Source organism: Oncorhynchus clarkii, chromosome 20 (assembly GCF_045791955.1).
Source record: "Oncorhynchus clarkii lewisi isolate Uvic-CL-2024 chromosome 20, UVic_Ocla_1.0, whole genome shotgun sequence".
NCBI lineage: Eukaryota > Metazoa > Chordata > Actinopteri > Salmoniformes > Salmonidae > Oncorhynchus > Oncorhynchus clarkii.
This window is the reverse complement of record NC_092166.1, coordinates 745,080-771,245: the sequence shown is the minus strand read 5'-3', so window position 1 is coordinate 771,245 and position 26,166 is coordinate 745,080. Positions and strand designations below refer to the sequence as shown.

The 26,166-nt window shown below is 45.8% G+C and overlaps 1 protein-coding gene across 1 annotated transcript in view; it reads right to left on the bottom strand.

Moving 5' to 3' along the window:
- The window catches only part of LOC139376482 (dual specificity calcium/calmodulin-dependent 3',5'-cyclic nucleotide phosphodiesterase 1C-like), a 98,743-nt gene that overhangs the window by 8,227 nt on the left and 64,350 nt on the right, over positions 1 to 26,166 (bottom strand). Inside the window, exons 8-11 of the mRNA XM_071119117.1 lie at positions 23,803 to 23,903; positions 23,036 to 23,164; positions 20,461 to 20,562; positions 2,086 to 2,206 (exon numbers count right to left, since the gene is read on the bottom strand). Coding sequence (XP_070975218.1) covers positions 2,086 to 2,206; positions 20,461 to 20,562; positions 23,036 to 23,164; positions 23,803 to 23,903 — 453 coding nt within the window. The remainder of the gene's footprint in view (positions 1 to 2,085; positions 2,207 to 20,460; positions 20,563 to 23,035; positions 23,165 to 23,802; positions 23,904 to 26,166) is intronic.

The window sequence follows — 26,166 nt, the reverse complement described above, 5'->3', positions numbered from 1 at the left end:
ATATTCCTGGCATGAGTAGCAGGACGCTGAAAAGTTGCGCGATTTTTAACAGAATGTTCAAAAAAGGAGGGGGTAGGATGAAGAGGTTTTAAGACATTAAGGTCAGTCAATTTGTTTCTTCAAGTGCAGCCGCAAAAACCATCAAGTGCTATGATGAAACAGGCTCTCAGGAGGACCGCCACAGGAAAGGAAGACGCAGAGTTACCTCTGCTGCAGAGGATGATTTCATTAGAGTTAGCTGCACCTCAGTTTTCACCCCAAAAAATACTTCACAGAGTTCAAGTAACAGACACATCTCAACATCAACTGTTCAGAGGAGACTGCGTGAATCAGGCCTTCATGGTTGAATTGCTGCAAAGAAACCACAACGGACACCAATAAGAAGAAGAGACTTGCTTGAGCCAAGAAACACGATCAATGGACATTAGACCAGTGGAAATCTGATAATACTATAAGGCTATCAACACAGCATAATAAACTATAACACCTCCCTCTGCAACTGGATCCTGGACTTCCTGACAGGCCGCCCCCAGGTGGTGAGGGTAGGTAGCAACACATCTCCCATGCTGATCCTCAACACTGGAGCTCCCCAGGGGTGCGTGCTCAGTCCCCTCCTGTTCTCCCTGTTCACCCAGGACTGCATGGCCAGGCACGACTCCAACACCATCATTAAGTTTGCTGACGACACGACAGTGGTAGGCCTGATCACCGACAACGACAAGACAGCCTATTGGGAGGAGTTCAGAGACCTGACCGTGTGGAGCCAGAATAACAACCAATCCCTCAATGTGACCCAAGACTAAGGAGATGATTGTGGACTACAGGAAAAGGAGCACCAAGCACGTCCCCATTCTCATCGACGGGGCTGTAGTGGAGCAGGTTGGGAGCTTCAAATTCCTTGGTTTCCACATCAATAACAAACTAGATTGGTCCAAACACACCAAGAGAGTTGTGAAGAGGGCACGACAAAGCCTATTCCCCCACAGCAAACTAAAAAGACTTGGCATGGGTCCTGAGATCTTTAAAAGGTTCTACAGCTGCAACATCGAGAGCATTCTGACCGGTTGCATCACTGCCTGGTAAGGCAACTGCTCGGCCTCCGACCACAATGCACTTCAGAGGGTAGTGGGTACGGCCCAGTACATCACTGGGGCTAAGCTGCCTGCCATCCAGGACCTCTACACCAGCCGGTGTCAGAGGAAGGCCCTGAAAATTGTCAAAGACTCCAGTCACCCCAGTCATAGACTGTTCTCTCTACTACCGCATGGCAAGTGGTACCGGTGTGCCAAGTCTAGGACAAAAAGGCTTCTCAACAGTTTTTACCCCCAAGCCATAAGACTCCTGAACAGGTAATCAAATGGCTACCCGGATTATTTACATTGTGTGCCGCCCCCAACCCCTCTTTTACGCTGCTGCTACTCTCGGTTTATCTTATATGCATAGTCACTTTAACTATACATTCATGTACATACTACATAAATTGGTCCAGCGGTGGTGTAGGGTTAGAGGTCAGAGGTTACCTGTCTGAAGAACTCCTACAGAAGGGATGCTGTCCAGCGGTGGTGTAGGGTCAGAGGTCAGAGGTTACCTGTCTGAAGAACTCCTCCAGAAGGGATGCTGTCCAGCGGTGGTATAGGGTTAGAGGTCAGAGGTTACCTGTCTGAAGAACTCCTCCAGAAGGGATGCTGTCCAGCGGTGGTGTAGGGTTAGAGGTCAGAGGTTACCTGTCTGAAGAACTCCTACAGAAGGGATGCTGTCCAGCGGTGGTGTAGGGTCAGAGGTCAGAGGTTACCTGTCTGAAGAACTCCTCCAGAAGGGATGCTGTCCAGCGGTGGTATAGGGTTAGAGGTCAGAGGTCAGCGGTTACCTGTCTGAAGAACTCCTCCAGAAGGGATGCTGTCCAGCGGTGGTGTAGGGTTAGAGGTCAGAGGTTACCTGTCTGAAGAACTCCTCCAGAAGGGATGCTGTCCAGCGGTGGTGTAGGGTTAGAGGTCAGAGGTCAGAGGTTACCTGTCTGAAGAACTCCTCCAGAAGGGAAGCTGTCCAGCGGTGGTATAGGGTTAGAGGTCAGAGGTCAGAGGTTACCTGTCTGAAGAACTCCTCCAGAAGGGATGCTGTCCAGCGGTGGTGCAGGTCCCATGTCTTAGCTGGGTGGCTGATATCAGCTGTATGGAGCAGCAAAGACATGGCTTTGGGTTTATCAATCCTGGTGGACACACACACACGCGCGTGGTTAGATAGTTAACAGTAGAGACAGGGCTTTGGGTTTATCAATCCTGGTGGACACACACACACACACGCGCGCGGTTAGATAGTTAACAGTAGAGACAGGGCTCTGGGTTTCTCATTTCTGGAGAAGGAGACAGAGAGATAGAAGGGTAAATCCATGACATCACAGCAGACAGTCTGTATGTGTTGTAACAACGACAAGGTCGGAGATCAGCAGACAGTCTGTATGTGTTGTAACAACGACAAGGTCAGGGTTCAGCAGAGAGTCTTTATGTGTTGTAACAACGACAAGGTCAGAGTTCAGCAGACAATCTGTATGTGTTGTAACAACGACAAGGTCAGAGTTCAACAGACAGTCTGTATGTGTTGTAACAATGACAAGGTCAAAGTTCAGCAGACAGTCTGTATGTGTTGTAACAATGGCAAAGTCAGAGTTCACTCAACATGTATCTATCAGTCTGACCCAGCAGGAACTAATAGAGGATCAGGACAGTGGTGACAGAGGAGAGGACAGGAACTAATAGAGGATCAGGACAGTGCTGACAGAGTAGAGGACAGGAACTAATAGAGGATCAGGAGAGATGAGAGGACAGGAACTAATAGAGGATCAGGACAGATGAGAGGACAGGAACTAATAGAGGATCAGGACAGAGGAGAGGACAGGAACTAATAGAGGATCAGGACAGATGAGAGGACAGGAACTAATAGAGGATCAGGACAGATGAGAGGACAGGAACTAATAGAGGATCAGGACAGAGGAGAGGACAGGAACTAATAGAGGATCAGGACAGTGGTGACAGAGGGGAGGACAGGAACTAATAGAGGATCAGGACAAAGGAGAGGACAGGAACTAATAGAGAATCAGGACAGAGGAGAGAACAGGAACTAATAGAGGATAGAGGATCGGGACAGATTGGAGGACAGGAACGAATAGAGGTTCAGGACAGAGGAGAGGACAGGAACTAATAGAGGATCAGGACAGAGGAGAGTACAGGAACTAATAGAGGATCAGGACAGAGGAGAGGACAGGAACTAATAGAGGATCAGGACAGTGGTGACAGAGGAGAGGAACTAATAGAGGATCAGGACAGAGGAGAGGACAGGAACTAATAGAGGATCAGGACAGAGGAGAGAACAGGAACTAATAGAGGATCGGGACAGATGAGAGGACAGGAACGAATAGAGGTTCAGGACAGAGGAGAGGACAGGAACTAATAGAGGATCAGGACAGAGGAGAGAACAGGAACTAATAGAGGATCAGGACAGATGAGAGGACAGGAACGAATAGAGGTTCAGGACAGAGGAGAGGACAGGAACTAATAGAGGATCAGGACAGAGGAGAGTACAGGAACTAATAGAGGATCAGGACAGAGGAGAGGACAGGAACTAATAGAGGATCAGGACAGTGGTGACAGAGGAGAGGAACTAATAGAGGATCAGGACAGAGGAGAGGACAGAAACTAATAGAGGATCAGGACAGTGCTGACAGAGTAGAGGACAGGAACTAATAGGGGATCAGGGCAGAGCAGAGAACAGGAACTAATAGAGGATCAGGACAGTGCTGACAGAGTAGAGGACAGGAACTAATAGAGGATCAGGGCAGAGCAGAGAACAGGAACTAATAGAGGGTCAGGACAGAGGAGAGGACAGGAACTAATAGAGGATCAGGACAGATGAGAGGAGAGGAACTAATAGAGGATCAGGACAGAGGAGAGGACAGGAACTAATAGAGGATCAGGACAGTGGTGACAGAGGGGAGGACAGGAACTAATAGAGGATCAGGACAAAGGAGAGGACAGGAACTAATAGAGAATCAGGACAGAGGAGAGAACAGGAACTAATAGAGGATAGAGGATCGGGACAGATTGGAGGACAGGAACGAATAGAGGTTCAGGACAGAGGAGAGGACAGGAACTAATAGAGGATCAGGACAGAGGAGAGTACAGGAACTAATAGAGGATCAGGACAGAGGAGAGGACAGGAACTAATAGAGGATCAGGACAGTGGTGACAGAGGAGAGGAACTAATAGAGGATCATGACAGAGGAGAGGACACGAACTAATAGAGGATCAGGACAGAGGAGAGAACAGGAACTAATAGAGGATCGGGACAGATGAGAGGACAGGAACGAATAGAGGTTCAGGACAGAGGAGAGGACAGGAACTAATAGAGGATCAGGACAGAGGAGAGAACAGGAACTAATAGAGGATCAGGACAGATGAGAGGACAGGAACGAATAGAGGTTCAGGACAGAGGAGAGGACAGGAACTAATAGAGGATCAGGACAGAGGAGAGTACAGGAACTAATAGAGGATCAGGACAGAGGAGAGGACAGGAACTAATAGAGGATCAGGACAGTGGTGACAGAGGAGAGGAACTAATAGAGGATCAGGACAGAGGAGAGGACAGAAACTAATAGAGGATCAGGACAGTGCTGACAGAGTAGAGGACAGGAACTAATAGAGGATCAGGGCAGAGCAGAGAACAGGAACTAATAGAGGATCAGGACAGTGCTGACAGAGTAGAGGACAGGAACTAATAGAGGATCAGGGCAGAGCAGAGAACAGGAACTAATAGAGGGTCAGGACAGAGGAGAGGACAGGAACTAATAGAGGATCAGGACAGAGGAGAGAACAGGAACTAATAGAGGATCAGGACAGACGAGAGGACAGGAACTAATAGAGGATCAGGACAGTGGTGACAGAGTGGAGGACAGGAACTAATAGAGGATCAGGACAAAGGAGAGGACATGAACTAATAGAGAATCAGGACAGAGGAGAGAACAGGAACTAATAGAGGATCAGGACAGATGAGAGGACACGAACGAATAGAGGTTCAGGACAGAGGAGAGGACAGGAACTAATAGAGGATCAGGACAGAGGAGAGAACAGGAACTAATAGAGGATCAGGACAGATGAGAGGACAGGAACGAATAGAGGTTCAGGACAGAGGAGAGGACAGGAACTAATAGAGGATCAGGACAGAGGAGAGGACAGGAACTAATAGAGGATCAGGACAGAGGAGAGGACAGGAACTAATAGAGGATCAGGACAGTGGTGACAGAGGAGAGGAACTAATAGAGGATCAGGACAGAGGAGAGGACAGGAACTAATAGTAGATCATGACAGAGGAGAGGACAGGAACTAATAGAGGATCAGGACAGTGCTGACAGAGTAGAGGACAGGAACTAATAGAGGAACAGGGCAGAGCAGAGAACAGGAACTAATAGAGGATCAGGACAGTGCTGACAGAGTAGAGGACAGGAACTAATATAGGATCAGGGCAGAGCAGAGGACAGGAACTAATAGAGGATCAGGACAGTGGTGACAGAGGAGAGAACAGGAACTACTAGAGGATCAGGACAGATGAGAGGACAGGAACTAATAGAGGATCAGGACAGAGGAGAGGACAGGAACTAATAGAGGATCAGGACAGAGGAGAGGACAAGAACTAATAGAGGATCAGGACAGATGAGAGGACAGGAACTAATAGAGGATCAGGACAGAGGAGAGGACAGGAACTAATAGAGGATCAGGACAGATGAGAGGACAGGAACTAATAGAGGATCAGGACAGATGAGAGGACAGGAACTAATAGAGGATCAGGACAGAGGAGAGGACAGGAACTAATAGAGGATCAGGACAGTGGTGACAGAGGGGAGGACAGGAACTAATAGAGGATCAGGACAAAGGAGAGGACAGGAACTAATAGAGAATCAGGACAGAGGAGAGAACAGGAACTAATAGAGGATAGAGGATCAGGACAGATTGGAGGACAGGAACGAATAGAGGTTCAGGACAGAGGAGAGGACAGGAACTAATAGAGGATCAGGACAGAGGAGAGTACAGGAACTAATAGAGGATCAGGACAGAGGAGAGGACAGGAACTAATAGAGGATCAGGACAGTGGTGACAGAGGAGAGGAACTAATAGAGGATCAGGACAGAGGAGAGGACAGGAACTAATAGAGGATCAGGACAGAGGAGAGAACAGGAACTAATAGAGGATCGGGACAGATGAGAGGACAGGAACGAATAGAGGTTCAGGACAGAGGAGAGGACAGGATCTAATAGAGGATCAGGACAGAGGAGAGAACAGGAAATAATAGAGGATCAGGACAGATGAGAGGACAGGAACGAATAGAGGTTCAGGACAGAGGAGAGGACAGGAACTAATAGAGGATCAGGACAGAGGAGAGTACAGGAACTAATAGAGGATCAGGACAGAGGAGAGGACAGGAACTAATAGAGGATCAGGACAGGGGTGACAGAGGAGAGGAACTAATAGAGGATCAGGACAGAGGAGAGGACAGAAACTAATAGAGGATTAGGACAGTGCTGACAGAGTAGAGGACAGGAACTAATAGAGGATCAGGGCAGAGCAGAGAACATGAACTAATAGAGGGTCAGGACAGAGGAGAGGACAGGAACTAATAGAGGATCAGGACAGAGGAGAGAACAGGAACTAATAGAGGATCAGGACAGACGAGAGGACAGGAACTAATAGAGGATCAGGACAGTGGTGACAGAGTGGAGGACAGGAACTAATAGAGGATCAGGACAAAGGAGAGGACATGAACTAATAGAGGTTCAGGACAGAGGAGAGGACAGGAACTAATAGAGGATCAGGACAGAGGAGAGAACAGGAACTAATAGGGGATCAGGACAGATGAGAGGACAGGAACGAATAGAGGTTCAGGACAGAGGAGAGGACAGGAACTAATAGAGGGTCAGGACAGAGGAGAGGACAGGAACTAATAGAGGATCAGGACAGAGGAGAGGACAGGAACTAATAGAGGATCAGGACAGTGGTGACAGAGGAGAGGAACTAATAGAGGAACAGGGCAGAGCAGAGAACAGGAACTAATAGAGGATCAGGACAGTGCTGACAGAGTAGAGGACAGGAACTAATATAGGATCAGGGCAGAGCAGAGGACAGGAACTAATAGAGGATCAGGACAGTGGTGACAGAGGAGAGAACAGGAACTAATAGAGGATCAGGACAGATGAGAGGACAGGAACTAATAGAGGATCAGGACAGAGGAGAGGACAGGAACTAATACAGGATCAGGACAGAGGAGAGGACAGGAACTAATAGAGGATCAGGACAGATGAGAGGACAGGAACTAATAGAGGTTCAGGACACAGGAGAGGGCAGGAACTAATAGAGGATCAGGACAGAGGAGAGGACAGGAACTAATAGAGGATCAGGACAGTGGTGACAGAGGAGAGGACAGGAACTAATAGAGGATCAGGACAGTGGTGACAGAGGAGAGAACAGGAACTAATAGAGGATCAGGACAGTTGTGACAGAGGAGAGGAGAGGAACTAATAGAGGATCAGGACAGTGGTGACAGAGGAGAGGACAGGAACTAATAGAGGATCAGGACAGTGCTGAGAGAGGAGATGGACAGGAACTAATAGAGGATCAGGAGAGATGAGAGGACAGGAACTAATAGAGGATCAGGACAGATGAGAGGACAGGAACTAATAGAGGATCAGGACAGATGAGAGGACAGGAACTAATAGAGGACCAGGACAGAGGAGAGGACAGGAACTAATAGAGGATCAGGAGAGATGAGAAGACAGGAACTAATAGAGGATCAGGACAGAGGAGAAGACAGGAACTAATAGAGGATCAGGACAGAGGAGAGGACAGGAACTAATAGAGGATCAGGACAGTGGTGACAGAGGGGAGGACAGGAACTAATAGAGGATCAGGACAAGGGAGAGGACAGGAACTAATAGAGAATCAGGACAGAGGAGAGAACAGGAACTAATAGAGGATCGGGACAGATTGGAGGACAGGAACGAATAGAGGTTCAGGACAGAGGAGAGGACAGGAACTAATAGAGGATCAGGACAGAGGAGAGTACAGGAACTAATAGAGAATCAGGACAGAGGAGAGGACAGGAACTAATAGAGGCTCAGGACAGTGGTGACAGAGGAGAGGAACTAATAGAGGATCAGGACAGAGGAGAGGACAGGAACTAATTGAGGATCAGGACAGAGGAGAGAACAGGAACTAATAGAGGATCGGGACAGATGAGAGGACAGGAACGAATAGAGGTTCAGGACAGAGGAGAGGACAGGAACTAATAGAGGATCAGGACAGAGGAGAGAACAGGAACTAATAGAGGATCAGGACAGAGGAGAGGACAGGAACTAATAAAGGATCAGGACAGTGGTGACAGAGAGGAACTAATAGAGGATCAGGACAGAGGAGAGGACAGGAACTAATAGAGGATCAGGACAGAGGAGAGGACAGGAACTAATAGAGGATCAGGACAGTGGTAACAGAGGAGAGGAACTAATAGAGGATCAGGACAGAGGAGAGGACAGGAACTAATAGTAGATCATGACAGAGGAGAGGACAGGAACTAATAGAGGATCAGGACAGTACTGACAGAGTAGAGGACAGGAACTAATAGAGGAACAGGGCAGAGCAGAGAACAGGAACTAATAGAGGATCAGGACAGTGCTGACAGAGTAGAGGACAGGAACTAATATAGGATCAGGGCAGAGCAGAGGACAGGAACTAATAGAGGATCAGGACAGTGGTGACAGAGGAGAGAACAGGAACTAATAGAGGATCAGGACAGATGAGAGGACAGGAACTAATAGAGGATCAGGACAGAGGAGAGGACAGGAACTAATACAGGATCAGGACAGAGGAGAGGACAGGAACTAATAGAGGATCAGGACAGATGAGAGGACAGGAACTAATAGAGGTTCAGGACACAGGAGAGGGCAGGAACTAATAGAGGATCAGGACAGAGGAGAGGACAGGAACTAATAGAGGATCAGGACAGTGGTGACAGAGGAGAGGACAGGAACTAATAGAGGATCAGGACAGTGGTGACAGAGGAGAGAACAGGAACTAATAGAGGATCAGGACAGTTGTGACAGAGGAGAGGAGAGGAACTAATAGAGGATCAGGACAGTGGTGACAGAGGAGAGGACAGGAACTAATAGAGGATCAGGACAGTGCTGACAGAGGAGATGGACAGGAACTAATAGAGGATCAGGAGAGATGAGAGGACAGGAACTAATAGAGGATCAGGACAGATGAGAGGACAGGAACTAATAGAGGATCAGGACAGATGAGAGGACAGGAACTAATAGAGGACCAGGACAGAGGAGAGGACAGGAACTAATAGAGGATCAGGAGAGATGAGAAGACAGGAACTAATAGAGGATCAGGACAGAGGAGAAGACAGGAACTAATAGAGGATCAGGACAGAGGAGAGGACAGGAACTAATAGAGGATCAGGACAGTGGTGACAGAGGGGAGGACAGGAACTAATAGAGGATCAGGACAAGGGAGAGGACAGGAACTAATAGAGAATCAGGACAGAGGAGAGAACAGGAACTAATAGAGGATCGGGACAGATTGGAGGACAGGAACGAATAGAGGTTCAGGACAGAGGAGAGGACAGGAACTAATAGAGGATCAGGACAGAGGAGAGTACAGGAACTAATAGAGAATCAGGACAGAGGAGAGGACAGGAACTAATAGAGGCTCAGGACAGTGGTGACAGAGGAGAGGAACTAATAGAGGATCAGGACAGAGGAGAGGACAGGAACTAATTGAGGATCAGGACAGAGGAGAGAACAGGAACTAATAGAGGATCGGGACAGATGAGAGGACAGGAACGAATAGAGGTTCAGGACAGAGGAGAGGACAGGAACTAATAGAGGATCAGGACAGAGGAGAGAACAGGAACTAATAGAGGATCAGGACAGAGGAGAGGACAGGAACTAATAAAGGATCAGGACAGTGGTGACAGAGAGGAACTAATAGAGGATCAGGACAGAGGAGAGGACAGAAACTAATAGAGGATCAGGACAGTGCTGACAGAGTAGAGGACAGGAACTAATAGAGGATCAGGGCAGAGCAGAGAACAGGAACTAATAGAGGATCAGGACAGAGGAGAGGACAGGAACTAATAGAGGTTCAGGACAGACGAGAGGACAGGAACTAATAGAGGATCAGGACAGTGGAGAGGACAGGAACTAATAGAGGATCAGGACAGTGGTGACAGAGGAGAGGACAGGAACTAATAGAGAATCAGGACAGTGGTGACAGAGGAGAGAACAAGAACTAATAGAGGATCAGGACAGATGAGAGGACAGGACCTAATAGAGGATCAGGACAGTGGTGACAGAGGAGAGAACAGGAACTCATAGAGGATCAGGACAGTGCTGACAGAGGAGAGAACAGGAACTAATAGAGGATCGGGACAGTGGTGACAGAGGAGAGAACAGGAACTAATAGAGAATCAGGACAGAGGAGAGGACAGGAACTAATAGAGGTTCAGGACAGACGAGAGGACAGGAACTAATAGAGGATCAGGACAGAGGAGAGGACAGGAACTAATAGAGGATCAGGACAGTGGTGAAAGAGGAGAGAAAATGAACTAATAGAGGATCAGGACAGAGGAGAGGACAGGAACTAATAGAGGATCAGGACAGAAAAGAGAACAGGAACTAATAGAGGTTCAGGACAGAGGAGAGGACAGGAACTAATAGAGGTTCAGGACAGACGAGAGGACAGGAACTAATAGAGAATCAGGACAGAGGAGAGGACAGGAACTAATAGAGGATCAGGACAGAGGAGAGGACAGGAACTAACAGAGGTTCAGGACAGACGAGAGGACAGGAACTAATAGAGGATAGGACAGTGGAGAGGACAGGAACTAATAGAGGATCAGGACAGTGGTGACAGAGGAGAGAACAGGAACTAATAGAGGAACAGGACAGATGAGAGGACAGGAACTAATAGAGGTTCAGGACAGACGAGAGGACAGGAACTAATAGAGGATCAGGACAGTGGAGAGGACAGGAACTAATAGAGGATCAGGACAGTGGTGACAGAGGAGAGGACAGGAACTAATAGAGAATCAGGACAGTGGTGACAGAGGAGAGAACAAGAACTAATAGAGGATCAGGACAGATGAGAGGACAGGACCTAATAGAGGAGCAGGACAGTGGTGACAGAGGAGAGAACAGGAACTCATAGAGGATCAGGACAGTGCTGACAGAGGAGAGAACAGGAACTAATAGAGGATCGGGACAGTGGTGACAGAGGAGAGAACAGGAACTAATAGAGAATCAGGACAGAGGAGAGGACAGGAACTAATAGAGGTTCAGGACAGACGAGAGGACAGGAACTAATAGAGGATCAGGACAGAGGAGAGGACAGGAACTAATAGAGGATCAGGACAGTGGTGAAAGAGGAGAGAAAAGGAACTAATAGAGGATCAGGACAGAGGAGAGGACAGGAACTAATAGAGGATCAGGACAGAAAAGAGAACAGGAACTAATAGAGGAGAGGACAGGAACTAATAGAGGTTCAGGACAGACGAGAGGACAGGAACTAATAGAGAATCAGGACAGAGGAGAGGACAGGAACTAATAGAGGATCAGGACAGAGGAGAGGACAGGAACTAACAGAGGTTCAGGACAGACGAGAGGACAGGAACTAATAGAGGATAGGACAGTGGAGAGGACAGGAACTAATAGAGGATCAGGACAGTGGTGACAGAGGAGAGAACAGGAACTAATAGAGGAACAGGACAGATGAGAGGACAGGAACTAATAGAGGATCAGGACAGTGGTGACAGAGGAGAGAACAGGAACTAATAGAGGATCAGGACAGTGCTGACAGAGGAGAGGACAGGAACGAATAGAGGATCAGGACAGTGGTGACAGAGGAGAGAACAGGAACTAATACAGGATCAGTACAAATGAGAGGACAGGAACTATTAGAGGATCAGGACAGAGGAGAGAACAGGAACTAATAGAGGATCAGGACAGTGCTGACAGAGGAGAGGACAGGAACTAATAGAGGAACAGGACAGAGGAGAGGACAGGAACTAATAGAGAATCAGGACAGATGAGAGGATATGAACTAATAGAGGATCAGGACAGAGGAGAGAACAGGAACTACTAGAGGATCAGGACATAGGAGAGGACAGGATCTAATAGATGATCAGGACAGAGGAGAGGACAGGAACTAATACAGGATCAGGACAGAGGAGAGGACAGGAACTAATAGAGGATCAGGACAGTGCTGACAGAGGAGAGGACAGGAACTAATAGAGGATCAGGACAGAGGAGAGGACATGAACTAATAGAGGATCAGGAGAGATAAGAGGACAGGAACTAATAGAGGATCAGGACAGTGGTGACAGAGGAGAGGACAGGAATTAATAGAAGATTAGGACAGTGGTGACAGAGGAGGGAACAGGAACTAATAGAGGATCAGGACAGAAGAGAGGACAGGAACTAATAGAGGATTAGGACAGAGGAGAGGACAGGAACTAATAGAGGATCAGGACAGTGGTGACAGAGGAGAGAACAGGAACTAATAGAGGATCAGGACAGATGAGAGGACAGGAACTAAGAGGATCAGGACAGAGTAGAGAACAGGAACTAATAGAGAATCAGGACAGAGGAGAGGACAGGAACTGATAGAGGATCAGGACAGAGGAGAGGACAGGAACTAATAGAGGATCAGGACAGAGGAGAGGACAGGAACTAATAGAGGATCCGGACAGTGGTGACAGAGGAGAGAACAGGAACTAATAGAGGATCAGGACAGAGGAGAGGACAGGAACTAATAGAGGGTCAGGACAGAGGAGAAGACAGGAACTAATAGAGGGTCAGGACAGAGGAGAGGACAGGAACTAATAGAGGATCAGGACAGAGGAGGGGACAGGAACTAATAGAGGATCAGGACAGTGGTGACAGAGGAGTTAACAGGAACTAATAGAGGATCAGGACAGAGGAGAGAACAGGAACTAATAGAGGATCAGGACAGAGGAGAGGACCTGAACTAATAGAGGATCAGGACAGTGGAGAGGACAGGGACTAATAGAGGTTCAGGACAGTGGTGACAGAGGAGAGAACAGGGACTAATAGAGGATCAGGACAGTGCTGACAGATGAGAGGATAGGAACTAATAGAGGATCAGGACAGAGGAGAGGACAGGAACTAATAGAGGACCAGGACAGAGGAGAGGACAGGAACTAATACAGGATCAGGACAGATGAGAGGAAAGGAACTAATAGCGGATCAGGACAGTGGTGACAGTGGTGACAGAGGAGAGGACAGGAATTAATAGAAGATTAGGACAGAGGAGGGAACAGGAACTGATAGAGGATCAGGACAGAGGAGAGGACAGGAACTAGAGGATCATGACAGAGGACAGGACAGGAACTAATAGAGGATCAAGACAGTGGTGACAGAGGAGAGAACAGGAACTAATAGAGGATCAGGACAGAGGAGAGAACAGGAACTAATAGAGGATCAAGACAGAGGAGAGGACATAAACTAATAGAGGATCAGGACAGTGGTGACAGAGGAGAGAACAGGAACTAATTGAGGATCAGGACAGATGAGAGGACAGGAACTAATAGAGGATCAGGACAGAGGAGAGAACAGGAACTAATAGAGGATCAGGACAGATGAGAGGACAGGAACTAATAGAGGATCAGGACAGATGAGAGGACAGGAACTAATAGAGGATCAGGACAGAGGAGAGGACAGGAACTAATAGAGGATCAGGACAGTGCTGACAGAGGAGAGAACAGGAACTAATAGAGGATCGGGACAGTGGTGACAGAGGAGAGAACAGGAACTAATAGAGAATCAGGACAGAGGAGAGGACAGGAACTAATAGAGGTTCAGGACAGACGAGAGGACAGGAACTAATAGAGGATCAGGACAGAGGAGAGAACAGGAACTAATAGAAGATCAGGACAAAGGAGAGGACAGGAACTAATAAAGGATCAGGACAGAGGAGAGAACAGGAACTAATAGAGGATCAGGTCAGAGGAGAGGACAGGATCTAATTGAGGATCAGGACAGAGGTGAGGACAGGAACTAATAGAGGATCAGGACAGAGGAGAGGACAGGAACGAATAGAGGTTCAGGACAGAGGAGAGGACAGGAACAAATAGAGGATCAGGACAGTGCTGAAAGAGGAGAGGTCAGGAACTAATAGAGGATTAGGACAGAGGAGAGGACAGGAACTAATAGAGGATGAGGACAGAGGAGAGAACAGGAACTAATAGAGGATCAGGACAGAGGAGAGAACAGGAACTAATAGAGGATCAGGTCAGAGGAGAGGACAGGAACTAATTGAGGATCAGGACAGAGGTGAGGACAGGAACTAATAGAGGATCAGGACAGAGGAGAGGACAGGAACTAATAGAGGATCAGGACAGAGGAGAGAACAGGAACTAATAGAGGATCAGGACAGAGGAGAGGACAGGAACTAATTGAGGATCAGGACAGAGGAGAGGACAGGAACTAATAGAGGATCAGGACAGAGGAGAGGACAGGAACTAATAGAGGATCAGGACAGAGGAGAGGACAGGAACTAATTGAGGATCAGGACAGAGGAGAGGACAGGAACTAATACAGGATCAGGACAGAGGAGAACACAGGAACTAATAGAGGATCAGGACAGTGCTGACAGAGGAGAGCACAGGAACTAATAGAGGATCAGGGCAGAGGAGAGGACAGGAACTAATAGAGGATCAGGAGAGATAAGTGGACAGGAACTAATAGAGGATCAGGACAGTGGTGACAGAGGAGAGGACAGGAACTAATAGAGGATCAGGACAGAGGAGAGGACAGGAACTAATAGAGGATCAGGACAGTGGTGACAGAGGAGAGAACATGAACTAATAGAGGATCAGGACAGATGAGAGGACAGGAACGAATAGAGGATCAGGACAGAGTAGAGAACATGAACTAATAGAGGATCAGGATAGAGGAGAGGACAGGAACTAATAGAGGATCAGGACAGAGGAGAGGACAGGAACTAATAGAGGATCAGGACAGTGGTGAAAGAGGAGAGAAAAGGAACTAATAGAGGATCAGGACAGAGGAGAGGACAGGAACTAATAGAGGATCAGGACAGAAAAGAGAACAGGAACTAATAGAGGTTCAGGACAGAGGAGAGGACAGGAACTAATAGAGGTTCAGGACAGACGAGAGGACAGGAACTAATAGAGAATCAGGACAGAGGAGAGGACAGGAACTAATAGAGGATCAGGACAGAGGAGAGGACAGGAACTAACAGAGGTTCAGGACAGACGAGAGGACAGGAACTAATAGAGGATAGGACAGTGGAGAGGACAGGAACTAATAGAGGATCAGGACAGTGGTGACAGAGGAGAGAACAGGAACTAATAGAGGAACAGGACAGATGAGAGGACAGGAACTAATAGAGGATCAGGACAGTGGTGACAGAGGAGAGAACAGGAACTAATAGAGGATCAGGACAGTGCTGACAGAGGAGAGGACAGGAACGAATAGAGGATCAGGACAGTGGTGACAGAGGAGAGAACAGGAACTAATACAGGATCAGTACAAATGAGAGGACAGGAACTATTAGAGGATCAGGACAGAGGAGAGAACAGGAACTAATAGAGGATCAGGACAGTGCTGACAGAGGAGAGGACAGGAACTAATAGAGGAACAGGACAGAGGAGAGGACAGGAACTAATAGAGAATCAGGACAGATGAGAGGATATGAACTAATAGAGGATCAGGACAGAGGAGAGAACAGGAACTACTAGAGGATCAGGACATAGGAGAGGACAGGATCTAATAGATGATCAGGACAGAGGAGAGGACAGGAACTAATACAGGATCAGGACAGAGGAGAGGACAGGAACTAATAGAGGATCAGGACAGTGCTGACAGAGGAGAGGACAGGAACTAATAGAGGATCAGGACAGAGGAGAGGACATGAACTAATAGAGGATCAGGAGCGATAAGAGGACAGGAACTAATAGAGGATCAGGACAGTGGTGACAGAGGAGAGGACAGGAATTAATAGAAGATTAGGACAGTGGTGACAGAGGAGGGAACAGGAACTAATAGAGGATCAGGACAGAAGAGAGGACAGGAACTAATATAGGATTAGGACAGAGGAGAGGACAGGAACTAATAGAGGATCAGGACAGTGGTGACAGAGGAGAGAACAGGAACTAATAGAGGATCAGGACAGATGAGAGGACAGGAACTAAGAGGATCAGGACAGAGTAGAGAACAGGAACTAATAGAGAATCAGGACAGAGGAGAGGACAGGAACTGATAGAGGAACAGGACAGAGGAGAGGACAGGAACTAATAGAGGATCAGGACAGAGGAGAGGACAGGAACTAATAGAGGATCCGGACAGTGGTGACAGAGGAGAGAACAGGAACTAATAGAGGATCAGGACAGAGGAGAGGACAGGAACTAATAGAGGGTCAGGACAGAGGAGAAGACAGGAACTAATAGAGGGTCAGGACAGAGGAGAGGACAGGAACTAATAGAGGATCAGGACAGAGGAGGGGACAGGAACTAATAGAGGATCAGGACAGTGGTGACAGAGGAGTTAACAGGAACTAATAGAGGATCAGGACAGAGGAGAGAACAGGAACTAATAGAGGATCAGGACAGAGGAGAGGACCTGAACTAATAGAGGATCAGGACAGTGGAGAGGACAGGGACTAATAGAGGTTCAGGACAGTGGTGACAGAGGAGAGAACAGGGACTAATAGAGGATCAGGACAGTGCTGACAGATGAGAGGATAGGAACTAATAGAGGATCAGGACAGAGGAGAGGACAGGAACTAATAGAGGACCAGGACAGAGGAGAGGACAGGAACTAATACAGGATCAGGACAGATGAGAGGAAAGGAACTAATAGCGGATCAGGACAGTGGTGACAGTGGTGACAGAGGAGAGGACAGGAATTAATAGAAGATTAGGACAGAGGAGGGAACAGGAACTGATAGAGGATCAGGACAGTGCTGAAAGAGGAGAGGTCAGGAACTAATAGAGGATTAGGACAGAGGAGAGGACAGGAACTAATAGAGGATGAGGACAGAGGAGAGAACAGGAACTAATAGAGGATCAGGACAGAGGAGAGAACAGGAACTAATAGAGGATCAGGTCAGAGGAGAGGACAGGAACTAATAGAGGATCAGGACAGAGGAGAGGACAGGAACGAATAGAGGTTCAGGACAGAGGAGAGGACAGGAACAAATAGAGGATCAGGACAGTGCTGAAAGAGGAGAGGTCAGGAACTAATAGAGGATTAGGACAGAGGAGAGGACAGGAACTAATAGAGGATGAGGACAGAGGAGAGAACAGGAACTAATAGAGGATCAGGACAGAGGAGAGAACAGGAACTAATAGAGGATCAGGTCAGAGGAGAGGACAGGAACTAATTGAGGATCAGGACAGAGGTGAGGACAGGAACTAATAGAGGATCAGGACAGAGGAGAGGACAGGAACTAATAGAGGATCAGGACAGAGGAGAGAACAGGAACTAATAGAGGATCAGGACAGAGGAGAGGACAGGAACTAATTGAGGATCAGGACAGAGGAGAGGACAGGAACTAATAGAGGATCAGGACAGAGGAGAGGACAGGAACTAATAGAGGATCAGGACAGAGGAGAGGACAGGAACTAATTGAGGATCAGGACAGAGGAGAGGACAGGAACTAATACAGGATCAGGACAGAGGAGAACACAGGAACTAATAGAGGATCAGGACAGTGCTGACAGAGGAGAGCACAGGAACTAATAGAGGATCAGGGCAGAGGAGAGGACAGGAACTAATAGAGGATCAGGAGAGATAAGTGGACAGGAACTAATAGAGGATCAGGACAGTGGTGACAGAGGAGAGGACAGGAACTAATAGAGGATCAGGACAGAGGAGAGGACAGGAACTAATAGAGGATCAGGACAGTGGTGACAGAGGAGAGAACATGAACTAATAGAGGATCAGGACAGATGAGAGGACAGGAACGAATAGAGGATCAGGACAGAGTAGAGAACATGAACTAATAGAGGATCAGGATAGAGGAGAGGACAGGAACTAATAGAGGATCAGGACAGAGGAGAGGACAGGAACTAATAGAGGATCAGGACAGTGGTGAAAGAGGAGAGAAAAGGAACTAATAGAGGATCAGGACAGAGGAGAGGACAGGAACTAATAGAGGATCAGGACAGAAAAGAGAACAGGAACTAATAGAGGTTCAGGACAGAGGAGAGGACAGGAACTAATAGAGGTTCAGGACAGACGAGAGGACAGGAACTAATAGAGAATCAGGACAGAGGAGAGGACAGGAACTAATAGAGGATCAGGACAGAGGAGAGGACAGGAACTAACAGAGGTTCAGGACAGACGAGAGGACAGGAACTAATAGAGGATAGGACAGTGGAGAGGACAGGAACTAATAGAGGATCAGGACAGTGGTGACAGAGGAGAGAACAGGAACTAATAGAGGAACAGGACAGATGAGAGGACAGGAACTAATAGAGGATCAGGACAGTGGTGACAGAGGAGAGAACAGGAACTAATAGAGGATCAGGACAGTGCTGACAGAGGAGAGGACAGGAACGAATAGAGGATCAGGACAGTGGTGACAGAGGAGAGAACAGGAACTAATACAGGATCAGTACAAATGAGAGGACAGGAACTATTAGAGGATCAGGACAGAGGAGAGAACAGGAACTAATAGAGGATCAGGACAGTGCTGACAGAGGAGAGGACAGGAACTAATAGAGGAACAGGACAGAGGAGAGGACAGGAACTAATAGAGAATCAGGACAGATGAGAGGATATGAACTAATAGAGGATCAGGACAGAGGAGAGAACAGGAACTACTAGAGGATCAGGACATAGGAGAGGACAGGATCTAATAGATGATCAGGACAGAGGAGAGGACAGGAACTAATACAGGATCAGGACAGAGGAGAGGACAGGAACTAATAGAGGATCAGGACAGTGCTGACAGAGGAGAGGACAGGAACTAATAGAGGATCAGGACAGAGGAGAGGACATGAACTAATAGAGGATCAGGAGCGATAAGAGGACAGGAACTAATAGAGGATCAGGACAGTGGTGACAGAGGAGAGGACAGGAATTAATAGAAGATTAGGACAGTGGTGACAGAGGAGGGAACAGGAACTAATAGAGGATCAGGACAGAAGAGAGGACAGGAACTAATAGAGGATTAGGACAGAGGAGAGGACAGGAACTAATAGAGGATCAGGACAGTGGTGACAGAGGAGAGAACAGGAACTAATAGAGGATCAGGACAGATGAGAGGACAGGAACTAAGAGGATCAGGACAGAGTAGAGAACAGGAACTAATAGAGAATCAGGACAGAGGAGAGGACAGGAACTGATAGAGGAACAGGACAGAGGAGAGGACAGGAACTAATAGAGGATCAGGACAGAGGAGAGGACAGGAACTAATAGAGGATCCGGACAGTGGTGACAGAGGAGAGAACAGGAACTAATAGAGGATCAGGACAGAGGAGAGGACAGGAACTAATAGAGGGTCAGGACAGAGGAGAAGACAGGAACTAATAGAGGGTCAGGACAGAGGAGAGGACAGGAACTAATAGAGGATCAGGACAGAGGAGGGGACAGGAACTAATAGAGGATCAGGACAGTGGTGACAGAGGAGTTAACAGGAACTAATAGAGGATCAGGACAGAGGAGAGAACAGGAACTAATAGAGGATCAGGACAGAGGAGAGGACCTGAACTAATAGAGGATCAGGACAGTGGAGAGGACAGGGACTAATAGAGGTTCAGGACAGTGGTGACAGAGGAGAGAACAGGGACTAATAGAGGATCAGGACAGTGCTGACAGATGAGAGGATAGGAACTAATAGAGGATCAGGACAGAGGAGAGGACAGGAACTAATAGAGGACCAGGACAGAGGAGAGGACAGGAACTAATACAGGATCAGGACAGATGAGAGGAAAGGAACTAATAGCGGATCAGGACAGTGGTGACAGTGGTGACAGAGGAGAGGACAGGAATTAATAGAAGATTAGGACAGAGGAGGGAACAGGAACTGATAGAGGATCAGGACAGAGGAGAGGACAGGAACTAGAGGATCATGACAGAGGACAGGACAGGAACTAATAGAGGATCAGGACAGTGGTGACAGAGGAGAGAACAGGAACTAATAGAGGATCAGGACAGATGAGAGGACAGGAACTAATAGAGGATCAGGACAGATGAGAGGACAGGAACTAATAGAGGATCAGGACAGAGGAGAGGACAGGAACTAATAGAGGATCAGGACAGAGGAGAGGACAGGAACTAATAGAGGATCAGGACAGTGGTGACAGAGGAGACAGCAGGAATGGGGGAGGAGATATAGATGTACATAAGATCCGGAGGCTGTTAAGTCTCACCCCTCCGGTTGCTGGAGAAAGTTCTTCATATGTTTCAGCTGCTGGAAGTGGCAGGACATGTCTGTAGCCAGAACCATCTGTACCACCAGGCCCCTCAGCTCTCTACAGACAGACAGAATGACAGACAGACAGACAGACAGACAGACGGGTTAGGGTTAGAGAGAGGAGCAGGACATGTCTGTAGCCAGAACCATCTGTACCACCAGGCCCCTCAGCACTCTACAGACAGACAGAATGACAGACAGACAGACAGACAGACAGACAGACAGACAGACAGACAGACAGACGGGTTAGGGTTAGAGAGAGGAGCAGGACATGTCTGTAGCCAGAACTATCTCTCCTACCAGGCCCCTCAGCTCTCTGGGGAGACATACAGACATTGTCGAGAAGGAACCTGCAAGTAAGCATTTCATTGGACGTATGCCATGCATATCCTTCACAACAAATAAAACTTGGAAGATGTTATTACCTGGTAGGTTCATTGATAATTTGTGTGAGATTGAGGGCATCAAGCTTAGAATTGTAGGATGGCCGTGTTAAGCATGTCCCAGTTTAGGTCACGAGCTCAGAAGATAGATGGGGTGGGGCAATCAATTCACATATGGTGTCGAGGGCACAGCTGGGGGGAGAGGGTGGTCTATAGCAAGCGCCAACGGTGAGAGACTTGTTTCTGGAAAGGTTAATTTTTAGAAGTAGAAGCTTGAATTGTTTGGTTACCGACCTGGATAGTAGGACAGAACTCTGCAGTAGATTGCAACACCGCCCCCTTTGGCAGTTATATCTTGGCGGAAAATGTTATAGTTAGGGATGGAGATAACATGTTATTACACTCCTATTACATGTTATTACACTCCTATTACTCCTATTACATGTTATTACACTCCTATTGCTCATATTACATGTTATTACACTCCCATTACTCATATTACATGTTATTACACTCCAATTACTCCTATTACATGTTATTACACTCCTATTACATGTTATTACACTCCTATTTCTCCTATTACATGTTATTACACTCCTATTACTCATATTACATTTTATTACACTCATATTACTCATATTACATGTTATTACATGTTATTATACTCCTATTTCTCCTATTACATGTTATTACATTTTATTATACTCCTATTTCTCCTATTACATGTTATTACACTCCTATTTCTCCTATTACATGTTATTACACTCCTATTACTCCTATTACATGTTATTACACTCCTATTGCTCATATTACATGGTATTACACTCCCATTACTCATATTACATGTTATTACACTCCAATTACTCCTATTACATGTTATTACACTCCTATTACATGTTATTACACTCCTATTTCTCCTATTACATGTTATTACACTCCTATTACTCATATTACATTTTATTACACTCATATTACTCCTGTTACATGTTATTACATTTATTATACTCCTATTACTCATATTACATGTTATTACACTCCTATTTCTCATATTACATTTTATTACACTCATATTACTCATATTACATGTTATTACATTTATTATACTCCTATTACTCATATTACATGTTATTACATGTTATTACTCTCCTATTACTCCTATTACATGTTATTACACCCCTATCACATGTTATTACACTCATATTACTCCTATTACATGTTATTACATGCTCTTACACTCCTATTACTCCTATTGCATGCTATTGCATGTTATTACACTCCTATTACTCATATTACATGTTATTACACTCATATTGCTCCTGTTACATGTTATTACACTCCTATTACTCATATGACATGTTATTACACTCATATTACCCATATTACATGTTATTACATGTTATTACTCATATTACCCCTATTACGTGTTAATACATGTTATAACACTCCTATTATTACTATTACATTTTATTACATGTTATTACACTCATATTACTCCTATTACATGTTATTGCATGTTATTACACTCCTATTACCCATATTACATGTTATTACACTGCTATTACTCTTATCACATGTTATTACACTCATATTACTCCTATTACATGTTATTACATGCTCTTACACTCCTATTACTCCTATTGCATGCTATTGCATGTTATTACACTCCTATTACTCATATTACATGTTATTACACTCCTATTGCTCCTGTTACATGTTATTACACTCCTATTACTCATATGACATGTTATTACACTCATATTACCCATATTACATGTTATTACATCTTATTACTCATATTACCCCTATTACGCGTTAATACATGTTATAACACTCCTATTATTACTATTACATTTTATTACATGTTATTACACTCATATTACTCCTATTACATGTTATTGCATGTTATTACACTCCTATTACCCATATTACATGTTATTACACTCCTATTGCTCATATTACATGTTATTACATGTTATTACTAATATTACATGTTATTACACTCCTATTACATGTTATTACACTCCTATTACGCCTATTATATGTTATTACATGTTACAACACTTCTGTTATTACTATGACATTTTATTACATGTTATTACACTCATATTACTCCTATGACATATTTATTACATTTTAAGAATGTCTCACCTCCAGTCGTCTTTAGACAGGTTGTATAGTATGTTGATCTCATCATCGTCCTGTAGGAGGCGGTATGCTGCGCTGACATGGTGGCTCTCGAGGACAGACTGGTCGTTGTACAGGATCGCTGTGTCTGATCTGGAGACACGTTCATAGTGTCACCTAACATATATTCTTCCATTGAGAAACACTGAATTACTATTATATTTAACTCTGTGTGGGGTTCATCGTCTCTTTCTAATCAGGTACCTATTCAGACCTGGAATGGACCCTGGATCTGTTATATCAGTCATCTATTACCTGGTCTGGATCTGTTAGATCAGTCATCTATTACCTGGTCTGGATCTGTTAGATCAGTCATCTATTACCTGGTCTGGATCTGTTAGATTAGTAATCTATTACCTGGTCTGGATCTGTTATATCAGTCATCTATTACCTGGTCTGGATCTGTTATATCAGTCATCTATTACCTGGTCTGGATCTGTTAGATCAGTCATCTATTACCTGGTCTGGATCTGTTAGATCAGTCATCTATTACCTGGTCTGGATCTGTTAGATCAGCAATCTATTACCTGGTCTGGATCTGTTAGATCAGCAATCTATTACCTGGTCTGGATCTGTTAGATCAGTCATCTATTACCTGGTCTGGATCTGTTAGATCAGTCATCTATTACCTGGTCTGGATCTGTTAGATTAGTAATCTATTACCTGGTCTGGATCTGTTAGATCAGTCATTTATTACCTGGTCTGGATCTGTTAGATTAGTAATATATTACCTGGTCTGGATGTGGAAATTATTGGTGGTTCCAGTGTGTTCGTAGTCATGAACCGCTGCTGCAAAGATCATCGCAAAGATCTCTAGCTCTGTCAACCAATGCTGCGTCCGACAGACACCGTAGAACGAGACCATAAAGAAAGAATAGGAAGGGAGAAGAGGGTGTGGAAATGACAAACGGAGCAGTTGAACATTACATCCTGTTCTATCAGTCTCCTGTTCTATCAGTCTCCTGTTATATGAGTCTCTCAGCCAGTTGAACAAAACATGCTGTTCTATCAGTCTCCTGTTCTATAAATCTCCTGTTCTATCAGTCTCCTGTTCTATCAGTCTCTCAGCCAGTTGAACATTACATTCTGTTCTATCAGTCTCCTGTTCTATCAGTCTCCTGTTCAATCAGTCTCCTGTTCTATCAGTCTCTCAGCCAGTTGAACATTACATTCTGTTCTATCACTCTCCCGTTCAATCAGTCTCCTGTTCTATCAGTCTCCTGTTCTATCAGTCTCCTGTTCTGCCAGTCTCCTGTTCTGCCAGTCTCCTGTTCTATCAGCCTCCTGTTCTATCAGTCTCCTGTTCAATCAGTCTCCTGATCTATCAGTCTCCTGTTCTATCAGGCTCCTGTTCTATCAGTCTCCAGTTCTATCAGTCTCCTGTTCTATCAGTCTCCTGTTCTATCAATCTCCTGTTCTATCAGGCTCCTGTTCTATCAGTCTCCTGTTCTATCAGTCTCCTGTTCTATCAGTCTCCTGTTCCATCAGTCTCTCAGTCAGTTGGACATAATATCCTGTTCTATCAATCTCATATTCTATCAATCTCCTGTTCTATCAGTCTCCTGTTCTATCAGTCTCCTGTTCTGCCAGTCTCCTGTTCCATCAGCCCAATTATCTATCAGGCTCCTGTTCTATCAGTCTCCTGTTCTATCAGTCTCCTGTTCTATCAGTCTCTCAGTCAGTTGGACATAATATCCTGCTCTATCAATCTCATGTTCTATCAATCTCATGTTCTATCAGTCTCCTGTTCTATCAGTCTCCGGTTCTAACAGCCTCCTGTTCTATCAGTCTCTCAGCCAGTTGAACATTACATCCTGTTCTATCAGTCTCCTGTTCTATCAGTCTCCTGTTCTATCAGCCTCTTAGTCAATTGAACATTTTATCCTGTTCTCTCATTCACCTGTTCAATCAGTCTCCTGTTCTCTCAGTCTCCTGTTCAATCAGTCTCCTGTTCTATCAGGGTCCTGTTCAATCAGTCTCCTGTTCTATCAGTCTCTCAGCCAGTTGAACATTATATCCTGTTCAATCAGTCTCCTGATCAATCAGTCTCATGTTCTATCATTCTCCTCTTCTATCAGTCTCATGTTCTATCAGACTCCTGTTCTATCACCCTCTCAGCCAGTTGAACATTATATCCTGTTCTATCAGTCTCCTGTTCTATTAGGCTCCTGTTCAATCATTCTCCTGTTATATCAGTCTCCTGTTCTATCAGTCTCCCATTCTATCAGTCTCCTGTTCTATCAGTCTCCCATTCTATTAGTCTCCTGTTCTATCAGTCTCTCAGTCATTTGGACATAATATCCTGTTCTATCAATCTCCTGTTCTATCAGGCTCCCGTTCTATCAGTCTCCTGTTCTATCAGTCTCCTGTTCTATCAGCCTCTTAGTCAGTTGAACATTTTATGCTGATCTATCAGTCTCCTGTTCTATCAGCCTCCTGTTCTATCAGTCTCTCAGCCAGTTGAACATTACATTCTGTTCTATCAGTCTCCCATTCAATCAGTCTCCTGTTCTATCAGTCTCCTGTTCTATCAGTCTCCTGTTCTGTCTGTCTCCTGTTCTGCCAGTCTCCTGTTCTATCAGTCTCCTGCTCTATCAGTCTCCAGTTCTATCAGTCTCCTGTTCTATCAGTATCCTGTTCAATCAGTCTCCTGTTCAATCAATCTCCTGTTCTATCAGTCTCCTGTTCTGCCAGTCTCCTGTTCTATCATTCTCCTGTTCTATCAGTCTCCTGTTCTATCGGTCTCCTGTTCTATCAGTCTCCTGTTCTATCAGTCTCCTGTTCTATCAGCCTCTTAGTCAGTTGAACATTTTATCCTGTTCTATTAGTGTCCTGTTCTCTCAGTCTCCTGTTCTATCAGTCTCCTGTTCTCTCATTCACCTGTTCAATCAGTCTCCTGTTCAATCAGTCTCCTGTTCTCTCAGTCTCCTGTTCAATCAGTCTCATGTTCTATCAGTCTCCTCTTCTATCAGTCTCCTGTTCTATCAGTCTCTCAGCCAGTTGAACATTAAATCCTGTTCAATCAGTCTCCTGATCAATCAGTCTCCTGTTCTATCAGTCTCCTGTTCTAGCAGTCTCCTGTTCTATCAGTCTCC